At 38.5% G+C, this 24,372-nt stretch overlaps 2 protein-coding genes across 3 annotated transcripts in view; one reads left to right on the top strand and one right to left on the bottom strand.

Moving 5' to 3' along the window:
• Positions 1-9,220, bottom strand: part of WDR25 (WD repeat domain 25) — a 64,970-nt gene extending 55,750 nt beyond the window's left edge. Inside the window, exons 1-2 of one of the 2 annotated variants that reach the window (XM_083840132.1) lie at positions 9,080-9,220; positions 5,890-6,665 (exon numbers count right to left, since the gene is read on the bottom strand). In XM_083840132.1, the coding sequence (XP_083696258.1) occupies positions 5,890-6,606 (717 nt within the window). In that variant the 5' untranslated portion in view covers positions 6,607-6,665; positions 9,080-9,220. Of the gene's footprint in view, positions 1-5,889; positions 6,666-9,036 lie in introns of both variants that reach the window. The other variant, XM_083840131.1, reaches the window with a different exon arrangement.
• A 100-nt stretch (positions 9,221-9,320) lies between these two features.
• WARS1 (tryptophanyl-tRNA synthetase 1) overlaps positions 9,321-24,372 on the top strand; it is a 21,170-nt gene continuing 6,118 nt past the window's right edge. Inside the window, exons 1-8 of the mRNA XM_083840133.1 lie at positions 9,321-9,605; positions 12,157-12,371; positions 13,428-13,635; positions 20,015-20,123; positions 21,028-21,147; positions 21,734-21,916; positions 22,554-22,654; positions 23,867-23,979. Coding sequence (XP_083696259.1) covers positions 12,258-12,371; positions 13,428-13,635; positions 20,015-20,123; positions 21,028-21,147; positions 21,734-21,916; positions 22,554-22,654; positions 23,867-23,979 — 948 coding nt within the window. The 5' untranslated portion in view covers positions 9,321-9,605; positions 12,157-12,257. The remainder of the gene's footprint in view (positions 9,606-12,156; positions 12,372-13,427; positions 13,636-20,014; positions 20,124-21,027; positions 21,148-21,733; positions 21,917-22,553; positions 22,655-23,866; positions 23,980-24,372) is intronic.

Raw genomic sequence — 24,372 nt, 5'->3', positions numbered from 1 at the left:
ATTTTATGAAATAATTTCCTTAGAAAAAGACCAAGATATATAGAGAAAGGCTTTCAGCACTCAAGAAACTGGTATTACTATACACACATGTATCAAATAAGTGTACTTTCATCCTAATAATCAGCGAGCACAAAATCCTTGGAAAAAAATATACATAGTTCTAAATAGAAAAGGGAACAAGGCACCATTAAGAAAAGCCAACTTCAGTATTTCAGAATAGCCTATTTAGTCGCCTCTTCAACAAGAGAACGACAATGCTTTTTTCCTCACACCTAGGTAAGCAGTACATTCTCCAGAATGAGTTTCTTTGCCACTTCCAAGACAAGGGGAAGAACTTCTTGTTACTTTTACAATACAGTATTAGAAGTGCACTGACATTGAATAGATCACTTTGAAAGTTCTTTCAATTAAAGTGTAACGTGTGCATTTAAGAGAAAGTCTCCCCAAAATATCATTTTGTGCATCAGCTACAGTTAAATGAGCATTGTCACAGATTTTAAAATCAATCTAGAAATCAGAATGCTTGGGGTACTAGCAGCATGGTATCTAATTCTGCTCAGTGAACAGCTTGAACCTAGCCTAGTGGTGACAAGGCTGTAACCACCTGACAGCTACGTGTGAGTTTATAGGAAGCAAGCTGGCAGCCTAAATTCAGTCCCTTATTAACAGACAGGCATGTAGCAGAACAATGAGGAACAGTACCTATACTGGCTCCTTCAAATGAATTGCTTGCAGAAGGTTTGAAAACAAATGTCAGAACTTGTTACTCTGACACAGGGTTAACAGTAATGTGTAGGAAATCTCTATTGCCACCATCAGTGTCACACGCGTTATACGGATGAATAGAGGCTATCATATTCCACTGCTTCCAGTCTGATACAGCAGGATCAAGAATAACAAATTCATGGAATATACTACTATGCCATCTTTGTCCTGCAGAATACACAGCCACAAAAGAATAAAAGATTTTGAAAATCTGAAAAAAAATTAAAAAAATGCTGGTTTTATTAGTATTTGATTCACTCCAGAAAGCAAAATCCATACATTAGATTTGACCAGTATAAGTTATATAACACCCTGGAGCTAGCACCCTTAGACAAGATAGTCTCGTAAGACCAGAGAAGTATTTGGCGGAGATCTACTGAGTTAGGAAATTACAAAGATTAAATGCTTTGGAGCTCAGAAATCCCCTGACTTTCAAATGAGCATTGGCTAGAGGAGGACTTAAAGGCACCATAAATCTTTGCCAAGTTCATTTTCTCTTGGCATCTACTTACTGACCCTACTAGAGACTGACCGCTGGGCTAGACCCTGCTACTTAAGACAAATTGCTGTATTCAATGACAACCTGTGATTTAGAATTCTATATTTGGGGTTCTAAACCACAAATAACTAAACAGCGTTGATTTTCAGAAAGTTCTGAATATCCACACTACAAAACTTAGGTAGCTTTAATAACTGTGTTGAGTCTCAAAATTTATACAAAAATTACTAACCAAGATAATAAAGTCACAACCTTTATGTTTAAGTCGACAAAACCAAAAGGGGCACTAGCATCCTAAATTTCAGGTAGAGCAGTTTTTGAAACAAAAGGTATAGGGAAAAAGTATTATCCCAAGAATCGAATCCCTTTAGACAAACATCAAGACAATCAAGTTCAGAATCCTTAAAATGCATACTTAAAACTAGAAACAAAAGCCACTAAATATTCAGTTAGGATGCATTAGCGAAGAAGAGCACTACCACACTAATTTGAATCAGTGCTTCCAACCTAGGTAGCTGGCAAAAGAGGCAGGAAACCTATCAGCTTCCCCTTTGAAAGTGGAAGCTCAACATTCGAAGAAAATTGAGGATAAAAGACTATTGCCAAAGCCTAAATATAACCTTTCTTTTTTTTCCTTAGAGATTTAAAGCATGAAGGTTTCTCCTAAATCTTCTGGATTGGAAGAATTGTGGGTAATTAACCTACAATATCTATAGCTTCCCATATGAAGTTGCATCTTACTTTCAAGTCTGTATGAAGTTTACTTGTATCTTTAGCAACAAATGCATAAACTTTAAATTTAATGTCTTTCAACGCACAAAATGGAGGCAAACACTAAAGTTTCCCATTCTTTAAAAGAATAATTACCATCCCTTAAAAAGTTACCGTCCTTTTCTAAGATACTGAAGGGCCCCATCTGCTGGTAGGAGTGTTACTCTGGAGTATTATGCCGCTGAGCTGGTAACTGATTTTTTCCAACAGTACCAGTTGATCACTGTTTTGTTTGATTGTTTTCTTAAATGCAGCCATACACACCAAAATAGATAAATAAATAAATAAAAATCATTAAGAACAAACATTTATTATGGAAAAACAAAATCCTAGGAAATATTCCGTCCTAAATATGTAAGACATTTACACAAAGCACTCCAGATTATCTTTCCCAACACTAGCTTATTCTTCAGTCAACAGACTGAAAACATCAACTCAATTTTTGCAAACATTGTAGTATGACTTACAGCGATTCATAAAGAAGATGGTAAAGTGCACACTAGTTAAACTTGGCAAACATAAAAGGAAGACTTACCTTCCCAGATTTAAACAGGATACATAATACAAAAAAACATAATCAGTTCCATTTATATATTTCAGATATATCCCTGTGTGATATGGAATATAAAATATGCAGTAATGATTTATTCATAATAGTTTAGATGGGAATAAAGAAACTAAGATTTCTAAATTAAGATAGAAATACTTGGGTTTAGCTTTCTTCTTCTCTATGTTAAAAAAAAAATCCTTTCCCAGAAAAGAAAATTCTTAGTTTGTGATGAAAAATTTAAGAGGAGAATATTTAAACGCAGAAGAACATAAAAGATGCAAAACTGTTTGGCTAAATAATACAAAAATTGCTTATGAGTATAGTTTAGTTTTGATTAAATGAAAAGATCTATGAGCACCACAGTCTGATCTGCTTAGACAGAACTCTCAGTTCTGAGAAATCTCCACTGATATTGGACTGATATCTTCAAATGATAAATATCATGCTGTATAGGCTGAAGTTAAGGACTGAATCCAAGATACTTACACAAAAATATTAATTTTCAGTTATTCACATGATTACCTGGAAGCACAAAGTTTTGTGGCTCTGGATTACCTACTTGTCTCGATTGTACGAGGATTTTAGGCTTCTAACTGTTGAGTCTTATCCAAATCAGATGCTCAAAGTAAATACTGCAGACATCCTAAGTGTCTGTTACCATGGATATTCCCATTAAAAGGAAAAAAGAACAAGCTTCCACTGCCTGCATTTAAACTATTAATTCCAAGCAGGTGTTCTTGGAAGAAAACAACAAAAGGAAAAGCCGAAGGAAGGTATGGGATTGAAAAAATAAATAAATAAAATAGTACATTTACATCTGTGTTTTCAATTGCTTGTTTTACGCTTACACCAGAAAACAGACAACTCCAGGCAATGGCAGACAGCCAAAAAAATTCCCAAGAGGGGAAACCACTGCTGTCATAGTCATTAGAGATTTATGGGCTCATGACCCTTGAAAGTTGGAGAAATTAGTTCCATAACATCTAGACAATGTTTAATCTAACTGTGCCCTCTACTGGCTTGAAAGGTATTTGTATAAAGGCACAAACTTCAAAGATGTTACTGCTCATACCTTAAATCTTCAATCTCATTAAGAAACAGCAGTAAGAAGCATTTCTTTCCAGGTATTTCTCTACAGCTTACCTTTCAAAGTACTGAGATGCATTTTAATAGGCTTCAGAACAGTTACGTTGTACCTTTACTGATGTTTTAGATTCCCATATTCTGAAGTGTGGTGAATATTAACATATTCCATTTACACTTAATTTCCATAGTTTGGGGCACCTAAAGCAAATAGATTCCTTCAAATAACAGCTTTACTGTTAAAGACTGCCTCCAAGCAGGGGTGGAAACATTGCTTTAGTAAATACAAGAATAAACCCTTCTTCCTGTTTACAAAATAAAAACCAGACAGGCTATTACTCGCCTTTTTTTCTTTTTAATAATTTTACATAGCAATGACAACTTTCATTTATATTGTTTTACCAGGTTTAGTACAATGGTGAGTGAAAATAATTATAGATGAAGTAAGGCTCTGGGATAGTAAACAAGCAGTATCTTGAAATGTCATACATATGCTTAAAGTCAAACTGAGACTTATAGAAGTCAAAATGTACATATAATTTTGCACAACCCAAATATACAATGCAGCTTGCCAAAAACATCCAACAGCACTTTTTGCATATCATATTTTCTTTCTAAGGTTGTTGTTCAGATAGCAGTCAAGATTTAACTTACTCAGTACATTAAGGAAGACTTGCAAAGAAAAACAAGTGTACTTTTTTCTTCTGTTTTGTCTTTATGAAAAAGATGGACAAAAATATTTGGAAAGAATTACCTTACAGGTCAAAGTATTCAAAATTCACTAATATGACAGGTTATGCTGGCTAGAAGTGAAATTCAGAGAATAAAAGTTTAAAAAGTTAAGCCATTGAGAGGAGGAAGTTTAATTCATACTATAAGTCCTGGTTTTTCTTTTCTGTGAACACCAGTGCTTTAATAGACATTAGGGAGGGAAAGAAAAAAAAAACTAGAGCTATGTCTGAAATTCAAGAACACCACTGCTTCAAAGATGTGAAGTCAGCACTTATTTCACAGGGCCCCATGGCAAAACTGGGAGAAGGGAAAAGAAAAGAAACAACACTAAGATAAGAAGAACCATGTAAAAGACAAACTAAATGAAACTCAATTCTCTAGTACAAAAATAAATAGCAAAAGGGCAAAGAAAACTCAATTTTAGTAAGAATTTATTGGGGTTGGGGGATCTAAATGGCAGACCAATATCAAATCAGAATTCAAATTACATTTTAAAGTTCCCTCCTCTAATTTTTTTTAGAAATATGCTAATACAAAGACTGTTCTGCCAGCCTCTTAAGCACTAAGATTTACTTAAAGCTCTGAATTTGAGAATAAAGTTTTAGGGAATGGCAAGGAGCTGTGACAGAGGGTCAGGCTGGGTGCTAGGAAAAGGTTCTGCACCCAGAGAGTGGTCAGGCACTGGGACAAGCTCCCCAGGGCAGTGGTCACAGCACTGAGCCTGATGGTGTTCCACAAGAGTTTGGACAGTGCTCTCAGACACAGTGTCTGATTTTTGGATAGCCCTGTGTGGAGCCAGGAGTTAGACCCAATGATCCTTGTGGGTCCCTTCCAACTCAGGATATCCTATGATTATGCAAGTAGAAGTAAGATTTACTGGATTGACTAAATTAACAAAGAACTGAAACCAAATTCACTAAAGTTAAAGGAAAATACACTTAAGTATTGAGTAGTTAACCCTTGAAACAAACTTAAAGTGGAAAGATTCCCTTAGATCATGAGAGGACACCTTACTGCAATGTAAAATGTCATCCCAGTTCAAAGGAAAGATGCACAAGACCCAGCATAGCACCTGCAGCTGTAGTTACTTGGGCCTGGCAAAGTGCTGGCAGTCAGCTGTTCAGTGACTGAAGGCAGAACCTGCACCACAGTGCTTAAGGCCACTGTGACCTTAGATAGGAAAAAGTAACGACAACCTAACATTAATACAAATTAAAAGATATGACCCAGTAGAAATCCAACTTCTTAAATTAAGCTCTAAAACATATTTAATACAAAAAAAATATGAAATAACAGGATTGTAGGTACATTAAAGCATTAAGCTGAGAGTTCATAACAGGTCTGGTACGGAAAAGCATCTCCTCCAATTCTGAATATGGTGGAACTACCGAACACAGTGCCAAAAAGATGCTATTCCAAGAAGATCATTATTTAATACAGTATTTTTAAGCTAGTTGATCAGTCCAAAAACCATCTTGTTTTACATTACCTTGATTGTTTTATCCATAGAAGCTGAGAGAAGCATGTGACTTTGTTCTCGCACAGGACACCACTGGATTTCATTAACCGGACTGCTGTGTTTAAACATATGAAATACTAAGCTTTTGGGGATTTCAGTTACTTTACATTTGGATCCCAAATACGGCTTAATTATTTCAGATATCTTTCTCATAGTCTGCTTTCCTGATACGTCTGGCTTCACATGACAATTTGAGCTTTCACCCTGTTCATACTCTTTTTTTCCACCAGTACTGGAATTTTCTTGACGCAGTCTTTTGGGGATATATGGTCTAATTCCTTTTATAGTTGTAGGACTGTCTTTATGCATTCGCTTTTGGGAAGTGCCATTTCCAGAGTTTCTTGAAGAGCCTGATGTCTGTTCATAGTTTTTGTAGGGCATACTTAATGCAGTATGGCTAGAGTATGCTCTCCTACAATAAGGAGATGTCAAATCAGTGTTATTATTCGGTGCATAATGCTCGGCGAGATCTTCACAAACAATACTTATGCCAAAATTGTCAGTGTTCTCAGTAGGCTGCATTTCATATGTAGATTTTGTTCTCAAACTACCAGGTGCAAAGTATTGAACAGGATTCACAGAAGAACTCAGAAGGCTTGTTTGTCTGCTAGAAGTACTGGGGACTTCAGTCTTTTCAGTTTCTGCCTCGGGGTCTGAATCATCATAAGCAACCAGTGATGTACTCATTATGGCTTGATATAGCAGACTCCAGAAATCTCAGTGCTGGAATCCTCCAAAGCAACGATCTACAATAAAAAAATTGACCATTCAGAGCACAGTCTATTATGGATGCTATGCTACATGTAACTTAAGAGATATAAATATGCTTTTCTTAACAAAATCCTTAAGTACTTTATTCCCATTTATTCCTGGAATGTATTCCTCTATTACAGCACATCTGTACATTCAATGGTGCGACATCATTTGCCTCCAAGCACTTTGCATACATTTTTAATGCATTGCAGAGATGCATTTGCATACCACAAGACAAGGAAAAAACGAGTACGGAAAGGAAAACAAACTTCCAGCGTAAGTACTGCAAATCACTTCCACCTCACTTGCAGTAGAACTCCTTCCTCCTCACACATAAACAAGAGGGTAGTGTAATTATGCAGTGGTTTAGGATGTTCATTTATAATAATATAAATACTACAAGTACTTTGGACTGAGAGTAACAGTAACTGTTTCTTTCAACTCCTCCCTGCTGTTAAGCATGAAGGGGTTCAACTGGCAACTAAAAACAGTAAAAATGTATTTCTGACCCACTCAGTAGTCTTACAGGATAAAGAATTTTTCCAACTACATCCAGAGGCAGCTCTACACAGCTTTTAGTTTAACATAACAGGCATAGGTCAGAAGCTACACTGAATTCACTGTTCACATTTACTTATAGAAAATAAAGTTTACTGTGGAGCTAACTTTTTCAAAACTTCTATGAAAAAAGAAATCACACACTGAGATTGCATATGGAACCTGGAATAATTTACCACTGTAACAATCCCAGAAAAGTTTTTTTTTCCTAAAAATCTGTATGGCACATATGGACTACATGCATGGTTTAACTACATTCAAATCATAGATGGTGTCTGCAAAAATAATGTTTAACCTCTGCTGTTTGCAATCAAAAAGCATGGCTACCCTTCCATTACTAAGATTGATTAAATGGGAAACTATTTTTGCTTTGTTTTCTTGCTCAGCTGTGAGCACTCATCATGCTACAATGATTTAACCTACAACACTTCCAGATCAGTTTCTGAAATCTTCAATTTAGGTCGGAGAAGCTACCATCAAAAGCAGCTGGATTGAGACTGCTGTCCGAAAGGCAATATGTCCATAAGCATTTGCAGGGTTGATGCCACAAATGAAAGTCCCACAAACACTGCTGCTGGAGCAGTATGCTGGAACTTGTAAGGATTACTCATTTAATTTTAGAATGAGATCTACCTGAATTAAAATGAGCAGGTTTTATTTAACCTACAGCATGGTTACATCACAGGCTGCGGTCTGCATTCTGTAACAAAGTTGGTAAGCACAAACCCTATTCAGACATACACATTCATCAACATCAGACCCTTTTCCAAGTGATCAAAATGCTTAACTGGAACACAGCTACTAACATTTTAGCGCATAAAGGCATCGAGATCTCCCTCTAGAGGACGTTTTGTCTTTATCTGTGGTTTATGATAGTTGTAAATTTCAGCACCTTACAACTGCAAGAGAATTTTTGTTTCCTTGAGTTTTATTTTTTTTTTGAGTTTACAGCTTCATTTGTTAAAATAGCATTTTACTTAAGCAATTTCAAAGGGAAAAATAATTAAGAAGTGTTCCAGAACAACTCTTTTAAAAACAACAAACGTAGTAATAAGCATCCTTCTTCCTTCAAGTCAACTTTATTTGAAAACTCTCACCAAATAAGTACTAACATTGAAGGACCGCACTTCACAAATGACAGTAAGTAGTTATTATGTGTATCACAAGGTCGGAAACAGACTGACCAAGATGCACAATGAACAAACAGTAAGAAGTTGACCTCTGGCTGAAAGCAACGAATGAAGACGTACAAGTAGAGTGGGTCAGACTTCCAAAAGCTACTTTATTTTGTTTTTAAACACACATGGAAAAGAGGCAATACAATGTGAAGTTCTGAGGTAAGCACAAGGCATTTCCTTGCAGGTATCAGGATAAGAAATAAACACGTTACTGTAGAAGACTGGAAAGAAACTGCCAAATTACACCGGTCAACATAAACCCATCCCAGCACAACACACAACACCCACAGGCCTCAGTCTTTTAGGAAAAGCAAAGCACCCGTCATCAAGCCTTCCCATAGAATTCCTGTTTCTAAAAAAAACAAAACCAGCTAAAACTTTCTTATGCTGCCCTGAAGAAAAAAGACCAGCGCGTGCTTCGTCAGAAGCACACCTTAACCCCCTGCTAACTTAACAACGGCTTCATTTAAGCGGACAGGGACGCCTGAAGACGCTTTAACAGAGCTCTGTTGCCCTGAGCTGGGAGCCGACGAGCTCCCGAGGCCGGCCCCGGGCCCGCCCAGCCCCTGCGAGGCCCCAGCCGCTCCCCTCTTTCCCCCCTCCCAGCCCCGCCGCGGCCCCCTAGTACCTGAGGGGCGGCCCCCGGAACCCAGCCTCCCGCGGCAGCTCACCGTTTATAAGCGCGCCGGGCAGAAACCGCTCCCGTCGCTCTAACGGGCCGGCCTCTCGCCGTTCCCCCGCAGGCACAGCGCGTTGCGGCGGGCAGGGCTGGGGCCGCGGCTGGCTGGGCGATGGCGAGTCCTTCTGCGGGGGCCGCTGGGGGCAAGGGGGGCTTCCGGCTGCGAGCGAGGGGAACGAGGGAGGAAACGATGGTTCCGGGCGGAGCGCGTTTCCCAGCCGGAACGAGACGCGCGGAGCTGGGGAGGTGGCGCGTGGTGGGGGGGGAGCCGGGCGGGAGCGGGCCGGGCCTGGCGGGAGCGGCTGTGACACGATCGCGCCTGACAGGGCCGGGTCGGGTCTGACGGGATCGGGGAGCTCCGGGCGCGCAGAGGGGAGCAGCCCGCTGCCCCCCGGCCTCTGCGTGAGCGACCGGTAGCGCCCAGCAGCCGGCGGGGCGTGCGCTTCCCCTTCCTCCCGGGGCTTTGCGGAGGGCTGGGAATGGTGCAGCTGCGCGGCTCGGCGACCGGCGGGTCCCTCGTAAGTTGCCCAGGGAGGCCCATCACGGCGGCGTTTTAATTACACGCGGTGTAAATGCGCACGGGGCTGGTTGTGGTGTGGGAGGGGCGCTTTGAAGTCGCGCTCAGCTGCTCGTGCAACTGTTACGTGCTGCTTTTTTTAATTATTATTTTTTAATTCTGGGAAAGGGGAGCCAAATGCTTGTGTTTTTTTTTTATCAGCTTTTGTAATTCACTGTGGCTGAATATGCTCAGCAATGGGCCAATATGTGCTGGGGAGGCTCTCCAAAGCCCACTCTGAAAGTGGGAGATGACAAGGCACTAAGCTTACAACTCCATTTCTTACAAAATCATTAATGGGTAGCCATTTGGGAGGCATATTCCTCCTCTAGAGACTTTTAACACGTTTCAGTCTCTGAACATTCAGCTAGCTCCCTTTGGATATGCAAAATCCTTTGAAAGTCATCAGGTTTCTACGTGGGCACCGAGCTCTTCCCTCACGGGCAGGGCATGATAGAGAACGCCCAGGGTGGATGCTATTTCCAACATACAGCTGTTTGCGGCTCACTGTGAGCTTAATTTACTATTTTAACTTCCATTGCATTTGTCACTGTCACCTCTGATTATAGTGCAGGCAAATGAAGAATCAGTGTGAGCTAAGATGACATCATTTTCTTCTCAAGAAAAAGCCCATGCAATAGCTTGGGTGATTGCATAATGAACCACATCAGGCTGTGATGCAGCACTTTGCCACCCTGGCCAAATTGCAGTGATATTTTCCATAGAAATTTTTCCCCTCAGTTTGCTTTTCTCATTAAAATTTGCACCGGTATCTCATTGTATCAGGCTCAGGTTTTATCAAATTCTTTTATGCATCTCTGTGTACCTGGTTGTTGTAGCATATTCATCGCTTTGAGATAGCTGCAGTTTGACTTCCAGTGTTATTTTACAGATAGGTTTCTTCCCTATTCTCTTTTAGCACTTATTTTCTTGTATGTAAATATGGCAAAATCAGAATCATAATGGTTTTTAAATTGTCTCTTACCATATTAAGTTAATGCTTGTTTATCCACAGTTCTGGATTTTTAAATATTCAGATGCTTGAATTATTACCAAAAAAATGGTAATTTAGCCTGCGTACTGCTAAAGAGCATATCATTTTGTATAGGAAGATGCTGAGCATGAATATTCTTTTTTAAATAAGGATTTCTTAAAATAAAGAGTCCTGTTTGTGTAGTTGAAATGGGTTTTCACTCATGGCAGGCTGATAACAGATTCACCAGATTTCTTAGACAGCAATAAAAGTCTATTTTTTAGATCAGAGAGTAGAGAGAGTAGTTAAATGCAATTTATCGAGTAATTTTGGAAAAGTCGGAGGAAGAAATTGCGGGGGCACCTTTATAGAAGCCATATATAGTAAAATATAAGTTAATTCAATGCAGTCCATATTACAGTAGTTTTCCATTCTTGGAAACTGCTAAGAGGTGTTCAATGTACTCATTAAAGTTAAGTACAAGAGAGCTTACTTGTAACATGTTTTAGATTAAAACTGAAGGGATAAAGATCAAGATGTTTCTGATGTAGAGAGAAAATAACCTTGATTTTAATGCCTTTGATAACCAAAACTGTACACTTTCTTAACAGCATTATTTAACTTTCTGTACTTCCTATGTTAGCATACTGTAAACTATGCAGCTGTAATTTTCCGGAGTCTTGTATGCTATTAATTACTTTTTTAAAAAGAATGCTAAGAAACTTTCAGACTATGCCGTTGTTAATCATTACAATATTATCTGTGTTAGCCTGGGAGAGAAGCCCATTTGTGGATCAAGGGCACACTCAGTGCTAGGAAGGTTCTGTGATTAAGGTATATGTTGGACATAAGGAAGGCTTCTGTGTTGTTATTCTCAGATTTAAGCCATCTTCCAGCATTATTTTTCTTATGTACTGCTGAGAAACAAATAGTTCCTTAAATTTACAGACTGTTGCTTACCTGAGAATTGATTGTTTCATAGAAAGCAGCATTTCTCACTGATCATAAGTTTTGTAACATCTAGAGGAAAGCAGTAAAGACAACGCTTTTCTCTTGTATGCCTTTTTTATGAGTTGAAAGATTAGATTGCATGTATTAAGACAAAATTCGTTATAATGGTTATAAGAATCTCTTGATCATTCAGCTTTTATGGAACAAAATTTGACGGTATCAAGTAGTACAAACACATTAATCAGGAGTCAGGTGCTCTGAGTCATAAATATTTTTAATTACTTTGACACCTTTTTGAAAAGGTGTTCTAGTTTTAAATGGGATACTTAGAAACAACACTGGAATGATCTGTAAATTTATTTGGTGCTCTTGTCAATATCAGTCCATTTACAAGTGAAACTGAATTTAGCATTTGAAACTTGTTTGCTCTCTGAAGCTCACTGTGTTAAAGTCTCTCCATTTATCAATCTGATATGAATAGAATTAGATATGGGGTCAGTGTAGTTTTTTTGTGTTCTTACTTTATTGAACTAATCTTCAAGATGTATATGGAAGAATAAAACACACTTTTTTTTTTTTTTCCCTACAGTTCTCCTGGTTTTCGCTGCTGCACTTTTGAATCTACAAGCCAAAAGACTGGAACTCAGATTTAGCTGAGTTGTAAATAAAAGGATCCTTTACACTGGCAAAATGGCCGATAGTCCAAACTGTGATTTGAAATCCCTGAGTCCACTTCAGCTGTTTGAAAGAGTAACTGAGCAAGGAGAGAAAGTCAGAGCACTGAAAGCAGGAAAAGCACCAAAGGTATTCCCATTCTGTGTGCTGAACTCATCATTTTTCAGACTAGGTTTGTCTTTAAGAGTGCTGAAATAATATGATTGTCCTGAGATCTATTTTGCATTACAGTCAGAAAAAATCTTAGTTTAAAAGATTTATGTCCATTTTGTGGACATACCTGGAGCAAGATAGTTATTAGCAAGAGCAAAGTTGTGAAGTAAGAACAGAGAGCTGTAGGCCTGGAAGGCTGCTTCAGCCCAGTTGCATTGCTACATAATGGGATCCAAGGTATTTGGTTTTCAAATGAAGTTTTTGTCATTTTCATTCTTCCCTGGTTTTAGATTCTCTGTTTAAATCTTTCTGGGAGCACTACTGTATACACTAACAAATATGTCTTCCTGTAACAGTCCCTGTTTAATCTTCCTGTAGTAATTTGCCATTAATTTTCAGCTCTGTCATCACTATGTTGGCAAAGAGAGCTCAGGTTTCATATGGTCTCTCTTCGTGGATTGCGTGTGGGAGTAAGCCTTGAAAACTAGGCATTGTATAAAACTTGATGTATTTATTGCTTGCATGAGATGTTACAATAGCTTTGTATTAAAAAAGTCATAGCAATGGAAGTTGTGAGGAACTTAATGTTCTTCTTTGTTTTCAAGTCTGTCATTGAGTTGTAACAAATCTTATTTTAAGGTAAACCACTAAAAGAACATTCAGTGTAAAGTAAATTATTGTATTTTACTATATCCCTGTATCTTAGAAATCTGTGCTTAAAATGTTGAGCTTGTTATCCCTCTGAAAAACAGGCATTTTTTTTCCCCTTAGGCACAAATAGAGAAGTGAAACAGAGGTACTTTAAATACTTTGCCAGTGATGTTCTAAGTTCTGCTGGTTAGGAAGTTGTGTCACCTGCTATTTTCCTTACTTTTACCTTTGGCAGTGATGCTGCAAGCATGTAAATAAAAGCTTAGAGCTTATGAGTAATGCATTTCAAGTCAAACCATGGATACAGAATTTTGGAGAATTGAGATGTAATTGTTTATCTCAATTGCATCAAGTTAAACAGCTGTTTTTTTCTTTATTCAGGATGAAATAGATGCAGCAGTGAGGATGCTGTTATCGTTAAAGCTGTCATATAAAACAACAACGGGACAAGATTATCAGGCAGGCTTACCTCCAACAGACCTTGCATTAATAAACAATGGTACAACTAAAGAAGAGGATGAGGATTTTGTGGACCCCTGGACAGTGCAGACATCAAATGCTAAAGGCGTGGATTATGACAAACTCATAGGTACGGCTCTTTCTTCATTGCTTCTAAGGAATTTATGCAGAGTGGTCATAATGACCACAAAAACAGGATATAACGAATCATAACAAACCTTGATCAACACGATTACGTGTAACAGTTTGTGTTTAATGTTAGCATTCGTGTCTAAAGAGTTTGCTGTAGAAGTTGAAAATGTCCCAGGCAGGGATTTCCTATGGAAGACTTAAAAGTGTTGCAAACAACTTCTCAGTTTAAAATAAATCTTATTCAGTTAGTTTTTAACATGTGGACTGTTATTAGAAGGTACATTAATGAAGACATTGTGAATGGGTATATTATACGTCTTCAGTGTTAGTGGTGCAGAACAGCTAGAGCTCAGAGCATTCTGGCCAGGCTCTAGGATTTTTCCTACCATCTCTCTGCATCTGACTTGACTTCCGCATTAGGGAGAGCAGGGATGGTCCAAAAGTAATATAGAAATCTATAAGTGTAATGACACCTTCAACAGGCACGCTATCAAACAGACTGGTGCTGGCTTGGATGGAAAAGGCACTGCTCATGCCAAAAAAAATACATGTAATAGAAAACATTTCAGATAAGGAAGCTGCAAAACTTGCAAAGTTCTGTAATTTAAGAAACAGGCTGTTAGTTAACTTTGTTACTTGTTTTATAGTCTATTTTTACAGTTTGAGTCCATAGCATAGAAACAGGTGAAAGAACTATTCATTAATTTCTACTATTTTTGCTTTTTAATGAAATGTATGTACCTCAGTGAAAATTCTGTAACAGTTGTATGTGGCTGGTGTGAGAAACAAGCTGTTAAGCAGACCACAGAGCATACACCCTTATGTGGCAGTAACCATGTATTTGCTTTTGAGAGCTCAGTTGTTAGTGTCAGCATTCTTTTAACTCAGTGTGATGTTACTGAATGTTTACATCGAATGTATGTGTATATTGGCTTAGTCTGCAGAAGGCAATAGGAGAAAAGAAAAATTGGAAAGGGAGAAGTGTGCAGAGAAAGACATATGTCAGTGGAGGGGAAGGAAGAAAGATAATTGTTAGAATCTAGAAATGGTCAAGATCACTCACCTCATTACCTGTGTAGATGTGGAGAAGACTTTTTTGTTTTCTTGGGGTGGGCGGAGTTCTAAATCTTGTATAATAGTGGAAAGAGTAGAATACTTGTGTTGGCACAATCTCAAAGTTGTTTTGAGAATGGCTAGTATGACTTCACTGTAAATCAGTTAGCTAAAGTAATGCTGTTCTTTTACCTGACAGCAGTATCCTTTTTTCCAGTACCTATTTGTGTATGTGTGTATGTCCTTTTCATCTACTCAGCAATGGAGAGTTAGACCAGTTCTGCTTTATTTACACTGCTAACGGATTGGGGATTTTGGTGGATGAGTCATTTAGGTTATTCTAAGGGAAACATTGAAAATTATTCAAAGAATGCTAGCCACTCCAGGAAATGCAACAGTTACTGTTTGCTCTTTATAAACTTCCTCTTCCTCCTTTCCCTTATAAAAATAGTAATACAAAGTATTGTCCAAGAGCGTAATTTAATAGCTCTTACAATAAAGGAAATTTTTGTGCCACCTACAGTCTTTTTATATGCTAGTGGTACCCTATAAAGTTGTCAATGTGTTTGTTTTTATTCAAACATAGAAGAAATGAAAGTGCTAAAAGCATGGTGTGATTGAAAGGGGTATTATTCTGAAATGGTTGTCCTGGGTGTACACTTAAGTGCCTGCTTATGCACCAAAACAGGTATTCTGGGAAGAAAGGTTCTGTTAACTAAGTACTAGAGGTGAACATCCCTAGAGAATGTGTGGGTTTTTCGTGTTTTGAGCATGAGAAAAGAGCAGAGGGGTAAGTCAGAAGGAGCTCTGTATGTTAACAATGCTAATACTTCAGTGAGCTCAATATCGCAAGTGATACAGAACGTTTGCAGTTGGTGGGAGATCATCTAGTCAACCTCCCTGCTTAAAGCAGGGTCAATGAGAGCACATTGCTCAGCACCTTGTCCAGTAGGATTTTGAGCATCTTCAAGGATGGAGATCCCACAGCCTTCCTGGGCAACCTGTTCCCACATTTGACCATACACACAGTATGAAATATATCTCCTTTGCTCCCCTCACCTCCCCTGCTCAGATACTTATACACATTGTTAAGATCTCCCCCTTCCCGAGCCTTCTCTTTTAAGCAATCATTTGAGTATATCTGGATTCTTTTTGTATTGAGGAGCCCAGAACTGGACCCAGCATTCCAGATGGTTTTTCACCAGCAGTGACAGAGGGGAAGGATCACCTCCCTAAACCTTCTGGCAGCACTGTTCCTAATGCATCCCACGAGGACATTGAGCTTCCAGTGCCGCAGGGACACATTGCTGGCTTGTTTTCAACTTCTTGCTTTCCAGCCTGTACCATTGCACAGAGGTACTGCTCTCCAGATTCATGACTTTACATCCCCTTTTGTTGAACTTCAGGAGATTTCTTTCAGTCCATTTCTTCAGCCTGGTGAGGTCCTTCCGAATGGCAGTGCAACTATTTGGTGTATGAGCTACCCCTCCCAGTATGCATCAACCACAAACTTGCTGCGTGTGCACTCTGTCTCCTTGTCCACATCATTAAAGAAGTTATTAAACAGCGTTGGCCCCGGTATTAACCCCAGGACTACATGACTAACACCAGGGCTCCAGCTGGATTTCAGCTACTGGTCAGAACTGGTAGAGCCTGGCAATTCAGCCCATTTACAGTTCACCTCACTTACCTAGTCTGGGCTTCATCAGTTGACTATGAGAATAAGATGGGAGATGGTGTAAAAAGCCTTTCTGAAATTGAGATAAATAATATCCATTGTTCTCACGTCTTCTACTAGGCTCATCATATCATCACAGAAGGCTAATAAGTTGGACTGGTGTGATTTCCCATTCATAAATCCACGCTGACTACTCCCAGTGACCTTCGTGTCTTTAATAATGTTTGAAAATAGCTTCCAGGTTTATTTGCTCCATCACATGCCTGGAGGTTGAAGTGAGGCTGATTGGCCTCCAGTACCGCAGATTCTACTTCTTGCCCTTCTTCAAGGTGGGAGTGGTATTTGCTTTCTTCCAGTCCACAGGAGCCTCTCCCAGTTTCCATGGCCATTCAAAGATTATCAAGACTGGCCTGGTCAGTAAAGTTAGTGTAATAACAGAAAACTAATAATTTACTATTTGTATGCAAATATAACCAGGCAACAGCAAAAAGGAAAAGTACGCAATAAATTTTCAGCAAATGTAAATTTGCTCTTGAAAATGGCGGCTCTCAGGACCCCTTATATATAGCAAGAGTAAAGCTGTCTTTTGGGAAAAGGTAGAACGCTAGAGATCAAAAGCAGAATCAAAGAAAAGGGCTCTGTCCATGTCAGAAGCTGGTTAGGAAGGCAGATTTCTTTCTGGACAGAGAATTTAAAATACACTGAACTTCCTCATTAGAGGAAATATACAGGCAAATATTACACAGTTTTTTAACAAGGAAGATGAAGATGGACAAAGAAAAGGGAGTCACACAGCCTGTTAATGTTTAATACAATTAGGTAGGCATTTCCAGTAAAGTGTTCTACATCAGTGGAAAGCGACTTTTTACAGATAGATAGTGACAGGGCAAAGAGGAATGGTTTTAAACTATAGGAGGGGAGATGTCGATTAGCTATTAGGAGGAAATTTGTTGTTCAGAGGGCGGTGAGGCACTGGCACAGGCTGCCCAGAGAAGCTGTGGGTGCCCCATCCCCAGAAGTGTTCTAGGCCAGGTTGGATGGGGCCCTAATCAATCTGATCTGATGGGTGGCATCCCTGCCCATGGCAGGGGGGTGGTGATCTTCAGGGTCCCTTCCTACCCAAACCATCTATGATTATGTAATATCAGAGAGCTTTTAATCACTTTATGTGACAGTGCAAATATTTCTGCGGTGGCTAGCCTCAGCTAGTCTTCAACATTCTCATGATTTCTTTATCACAGAATGGTGGAGGTTGGAAGGGACCTGTGGAGGTCATCTTGTCCCACCCCTCTACTCAAGCAGGGCCACCTGTGGCAGGTCGCCCAGGACCATGTCCATGTGGCTTTGGAGGATAACTAAGGAGGGAGATTCCAGAACCTCTCTCTATAAGATTAACCTCTTGCCATTTGTTATTGTTCTGCTGAATCAAACGTTTTTCGTGTTCATTTGGTCTCTATTTAGCATTCATCCAAATTACAATTACTTTGGCACTTTGTAATGCATTTTATTTGCTAGGCAGAAATTAAATCAGTAATTAAGGTCTGCTTGGGACAAGCACATTTGGAAACACTCAGAAGACATATGGATTAAAGTGGTGTTTGCTGAATCATGAACCAGCATTTATTTTTTTTAGTGGCACTTGTTTTAATGAGTCAGTGGATGGGCCTGGTGCTTCCTTTGTGTGCTATCCCTCCTGAGTCACCTCCAGTGAACGGACAGTTGCACAGGAACTTGTTCACCATTATCCAGTGGGAAACAAGAGGCGTTGTTTTCTCTCCCGTTTAGTAATGGATTCACATGACTTTAAGTGTACTGACTGTGTACAAAGCCTTGTATTAATGCTGTGCATAACCAGTAATATAGAAGAAAATGAGATAGGTGGAGAGGGTCTGAAGCTACAGAAACATAGTCAAGTTGATGCTCAGATTGGATGCATTACTATTCTTCTTTCCTGTCAAGAGTCTCTTCTGCTTTTCCTTCAGTGGGGGTTCCTGATTTTTGTCTGTGCAAGGCTGTTTAGTTAATAGTCCACCTAACAAAGTTCAGCATCAAACTTAAACATACATCTCAATTTTCAGCCAGACTGTAGGAGGGGAACTCCCTGTACTCGGTGTTTCTCAGCATCCCAGTGCTCCAGGGTACATGTTGGGCTTAGTCTTCTGTCCCATCCCTTTTGAGTGCTGCAGTCTCAAGCATGAGGATGGCCATGGTCTTAAATAATCCTTTTTGAGATGTATACAAAGCCTGTATTGACTAAAACTAGCCTCCATGCTGTGTTCTGAGAACCTGTGCTGTAAAGTGTTGGAAAGCCTCTTTTCCTCCTCTGGGAAAGAAATTGGTGTAGTCTGGCTTTATAATAAGCCCAGGGTATCTGAATATTTGGCTTTCCAAATTACCCCAAGTGTATTCAATATTCCTTGATGCCCCCGTAGATTAATTTTGTGTGTAAAATGAGTTGTATTCCCAAGGCAATGCACTGAAAGAGTTCTGCCTCCAGTTGGAATCAACTTCTTTTTGTTATCCAGTGGTCTAAACTGTTACACTGTCCAGCTAAGGATCATTACCATGTGCTAGGATGTAACATCAGAAGCCCACCTGCTCCAGTAGGAAGTTGCAGTCTTTGGAAGGACATTTCAGTTAATTACTGCATCCCTGCAGAAAGGCTTATTTTTTGTGTTGATTTTTTTTATATATATAGATGGAGATAGATTATTATATACATAAAAATGTACATTTTTATCTATTTCGTTCTCTTGATTAGTTTGTCAATCCCAGTAGCTAATACTGCAGATTGTTCCAATGCTGAGTAGAGCAGAATAGTAGCAAAGAGTAGATTCCTGTCTAGATCATTTTGAGCGGGTCAAAATCATGGAGAATTGACATGATTATTAGGGTCCAAGAATTGGGATTGGAGTATAGGAAGCTCTAATGAAGAAATAAAAGATTTTCCCAGTTCAGTTTCATCTGCAGTGGGAAAAAAAATGCTGCTGTTTCAGTCTGACAAAACCCTTCTTGAATGAAATCACTTCCTCTGAAAATACTGTTTTATTTTAATCAGCTGCATTTCCTAAACTGTTTTCCAAGTAACAAGTCTTACTTGAATGCAGTGAAGGGTATTATGCATTACCTTTTCAAGCCTCTTGAGGGGAGCAGTGTCCATAATCATGTCAATATAAATGAAAAATGAAGTTTGGAGAAGAGCATTTGGGATTGAAAAGAGGAAAATATGATTTGAGGACTGAAAATTCAGACATGAAGAAAGCAACATTCAGAGCCTCGCAGCCATTCTTATCCTTTGATTTATGGATGCCAAGTTATTGACCTCGATATGTTTCTCTGGAATGTTTTTTGTTCTGAATAAGCATACTCCTTGTATAAGGAGACGGCTATTATGATTAATCATAGATGGAGCAAAATGGAGATGTAGCAAATAGACTGGGCCTGCTAGCAAAGAGTTAATATCAGAGACTACTGATGGGACTCCAGGGAAGAATCAGGAAAATCTAGCCATTTTACATTTTTCCTAAAACTTAAAGATGTTCTTTTTGATCTAGGCTGCACTGGTATGTTTTTGGTAAATACAAGATCTCTTTGTAGCTATGCTGTGCTTAATTTTATTGTATTTTTTAATATTTTATTATTATAGTTCGGTTTGGCAGCACTAAAATTGACACGGATCTGATCAATCGAATAGAAAGAGCTATTGGGCAAAAACCTCACCGCTTTCTACGTAGAGGAATCTTTTTTTCTCACAGGTGAGTTTTTCTCGTTAAAACACAAAAAGGCCAGATTAGGTAGACTTCCTGTGAGCATTACTGGGCTCACAGTCTTTGTGTGAGCATTTACTCTGACTAGCAAAAGACCATGTTCTTTACGCCAAGGTAAACCAACTGTGGAATTGAAACTAGCAACTACTCCAGGTTTACCCTGTCAGAACTTGAACCACTTTGTTCTTTCTGGGTACATGCATCTTTTTCTGATTTGTCTTCACTTACCCTAAATAGAAGGAGAAGTGTACAGGGAATCTTTGCTTTGTACAGGTTCCATTTTGAGCCAGTATGTAAACAGCCAGATGGAGAATTTGGTCTGGCAAAGAACCGCAGGTCTCATATGCTGGCATTGCTGATTTCAGCAGGGGTTCACATGGCTTGTGGACCTATACTTCTTTATTGTTACATAAAAAAGGCTCAGGGAATAATCTTAAGCACCAGCCTGACAATCATCTACGTTGTTTAATTGTTAGCATGCATTGACTTTTGGCCCAGGGCAGCTAGCACTTTTCAAGTAAGTGCCTGAGCATGATTGAGGGCATAACCCCCACCACAGACCATTCCAACCAGGTTGCTTTAACATAACACCTTATTTGGGAAATGATTCACAGCTCTGTTTTATGAAGCTTTAGAAATTATTATCCAATTAAGTAAATTTCTCTTTGGTTTTCCTCATAAGCTGGCTGAAGGAGACAATCCTTTTCTTAAATCAGAAAACTAATTAAAAATAGATATATTTCTAGGACACTTAAGATACTATATTTCACTTATTAATACATTTGGCTTTAAAAGCACTTGAATTTTGAATAGAAAAGAATTACAGAAGATATTTCTTCTTAAATTCTTTGAATTGCCTCATGTTTTCCTTTGTTTGTTTTTTCTTCTTCAGGGATATGGACCAAATCCTTCATGCTTACGAAAATAAGAAGTCCTTTTACCTTTATACAGGCAGAGGGCCGTCCTCTCAGGCAATGCATGTTGGTCATCTTATCCCATTTATATTCACAAAGTAAGCTTTTTCTACAATTTTCATTAATCAAAACGTTTTTTTCCTAAGGAAATGTTGAATGCTGCTTATGGAACTAAATGATACATTGCAGTGAGTTTTCTTTGTTTGAGGTGAATATTGATGAACAATGCAATCTTAACGTTTCATTAACGTGATCACAATCCATGTATTACCATAAAGCCATCTTCCTTGCACCTGAAGCTTGACGGCACTCCTTAGAATTTTTGTTTTTCTTAAGCACAAGTTTGCGATGAGACTCAATAATATCATTGTGTGAGGTGGTGCCTGCAGCAGCAGGACACTAAGAAATTGGATTCTGAGTCAAAAAATCTCTTTGAATTCTTCTGTCATTGCAAATGGTGACTGCTAACATATGTACAGGAAACGAGTCTTTTTTTTTTTTCCAGGTAAGTTGTCATTGTAATCTGTATAAAGTGCTTACCTCTGCTCAGATAAACATAAGTAACTGCATATGGTGCAGTCCTTTGTATATGCTTTTGTTTAAATGTATAAAAATATTTTTAACTGTGTGGCTAAAATGTCTATTTTTAATCACTCTGAGATAAAATTTTTCTGCTTTTATAAGGTGGCTGCAAGAAGTATTTGATGTTCCGTTAGTTATACAGTTAACTGATGATGAGAAGTACCTCTGGAAGGATCTGACAACTGAGAAGGCATATGAATATGCTAAAGAAAATGCAAAAGATATCATTGCATGTGGTTTTGACGTCAATAAAACCTTTATCTTTTCTGATTTAGACTACTTGGGGTAAGTATAAATTTCTTTAGAGCATTGAAACAAAAAAATTGTCTGTATTTTCTCTTCTACTTTGACAGCCAACAGTGTTTTAACTAGTGTATCTAGATTGGAAAGCTTCAAGACAATCTTTACAATACTTAAAGTAGAAACATTCATTTTTATGCTGCTCAACATTTTGTATATATCCTCTTTTCATTCTTCTGTATAATATACAAACAAATACTTGTGTGTGCAGGACTTAAATTACAAAAAAGTATATTAAAGCTGCTAAAATGTAAGAAAATACCTAAACCACCAAGAAAACTGCAGGTTGATTTTAAGGTGGCATCAAAATCTTTGAGATGTGTTTGTACTTTATCTGCATTAAAGGCATCAACTGTTATGGTCAGTTAATTTAACAGCATGAAAGATTATCATTTGAACTTTGAGTAAACTTTAAAGGAGATTTAAGAAAAGAAACCTCTGTTGGAGCTGCCTTTGTAGAAGATCCTCTCATTATCATCTCCATGGGCCACCAAAAGACCAAAACAGTACCTTCAGAGATTTAATCCTTCAAGTTTTGTAACATTCTCAGCTTTTGGAATGAAAGCTTTTATCTGTGCTTTCCCACTATTTGTGCTTTATTTTTCCACTTTCTTTCTCACAGGTCAAGTATGGGATTCTACAGAAACATCGTCAAAGTTCAGAAGCATGTTACGTTTAACCAAGTGAAAGGAATCTTTGGCTTTACAGACAGTGATTGCATTGGTAGGAAATAACATGGGTTACTGGAAGTGATCCTTGCTTTCACTTTCTGTGGCACTATTTAAGTAACTATTTGAAGAGATTGGTATCCGCCATTCATGAAACAGATGGGAAAAACAGGATGCATGTTTCTAGGCTGATTCTAACAAGGTGTTACTGTGGTTTCTTCAGTATAGAAAACACTTGACAGTGAAATTCCTAGGGTGTATTATTAGTAACAACAAAGTGCAAAACACAAAAGTTGAAATGATCAGGACAGAGAACAATTCTTGGTTTTTAGAACTATTGTAGTTATAGTCAACTATACTTCCTATAAATTTCTACTGCAAAAGTAGAAAACTTTTCATACACGTGTGAGAAAAGATAAGGAGTGCTCAAAAGCCTTATTGTCATGTTGCTAGGTAACTCTGTCTTCCATTTACTTCACTGCGATTGTAGGTTTCTGTCACATTGGCCAAAGAAAGATTGCGTGTCAATGATGGCATTAAAACATTGGTGTTCCTAAGTGCTAACGTCATTCTCTGACCAATAATTAGTCAGCTTTTCAGACTTAACTGTAGCTGAAAAACAGATTCCTATTTCTGCCTTACCAGTGTTCTAATAAATGTTGGTATTGTATTAATGACTTCATTCCACGTTTGGAAAAATCTACTACTTGGTTTCTGTTCTGAGAGTATTGATCAGGGAAGTAGGTTGGTCACTCTGTGAGTAAGTACTATAGAAAAAGAAAATTAACCACGCCTGAGATTTTTGAACAGCATGCATATAGCAATGATTGTAAGATCTTAGAGGAGACTTCGCCTGATAAGTATCTCTATACTAATTCTCTCACAAAGAGAATGTGAGAGGGGAAAAAAAAAAGAGCAGCTCAGAGTAATGATACAGTCAAGTATATTTCTGTGAAGGACAGATTATTCAATGATGAAGGAAAAGCATAAAAAGCATGTGTTGCTGAACCTTGTCCTGAATCTTTGTGATCACAGCCTTTTTCATTAGTACCTAAATTAGTTTTAGTTGATGGTTTGTTGAGCTCATAGAAGGTACAGATGAAAAGGTTTCCTCAGCTGAGGCAATACTGCTTGATAAAGACAAGTATTGGTCTTCAAGTGAGTATCCAAATGACTTGCATGTGCATTTTACATATTTCAAAAGGTTCTCTCTATTTATCATTGCATATATTGACTTCTCACGTTTTCCAAACTTCTTGTGTTCCAGGTAAGATCAGTTTTCCTGCTATTCAAGCTGCTCCATCCTTCAGTTCATCATTTCCACAGATCTTCAATGGCAAGGAAAACTTACAGTGTCTTATTCCATGTGCTATTGATCAGGTAAGGAAATCATATTTTCATCATAGTGAGCTTTACCTTGCAGCAGCAGAGATTCATGTTGTACCCTAGGGAAAAACCTTCTATCAGTAAAAGTAAAGAAGCATTGGAATAATTTGTCAGAAAGGCTGCAGAACCTTAACAACTGAGATCTATAAAGATAGGATGGAGGAACATGTGGCCATTAAAAATAATTACCCATTATTGGTTTTTCACATCACCAGCTGTGAAGTAGCAAAGAGAAGTCCGAGGACAATCAAGAGGGACTTTAAGGCTTTGGGGCAATTGATTAAAGGACCAGGTGCATGGGTAGCAATTTCCTCTATCCTTCCACTACCAGGGAACAATATTGAAAGGAACAGGCAGACCCAGGTAATCAATACATGGCCACAAGGC

Source organism: Anser anser, assembly GCF_964211835.1.
Source record: "Anser anser genome assembly, chromosome: 5".
NCBI lineage: Eukaryota > Metazoa > Chordata > Aves > Anseriformes > Anatidae > Anser > Anser anser.
Note: the sequence above shows the minus strand (reverse complement) of the source record. Positions and strands in the feature narration are given on the sequence as shown.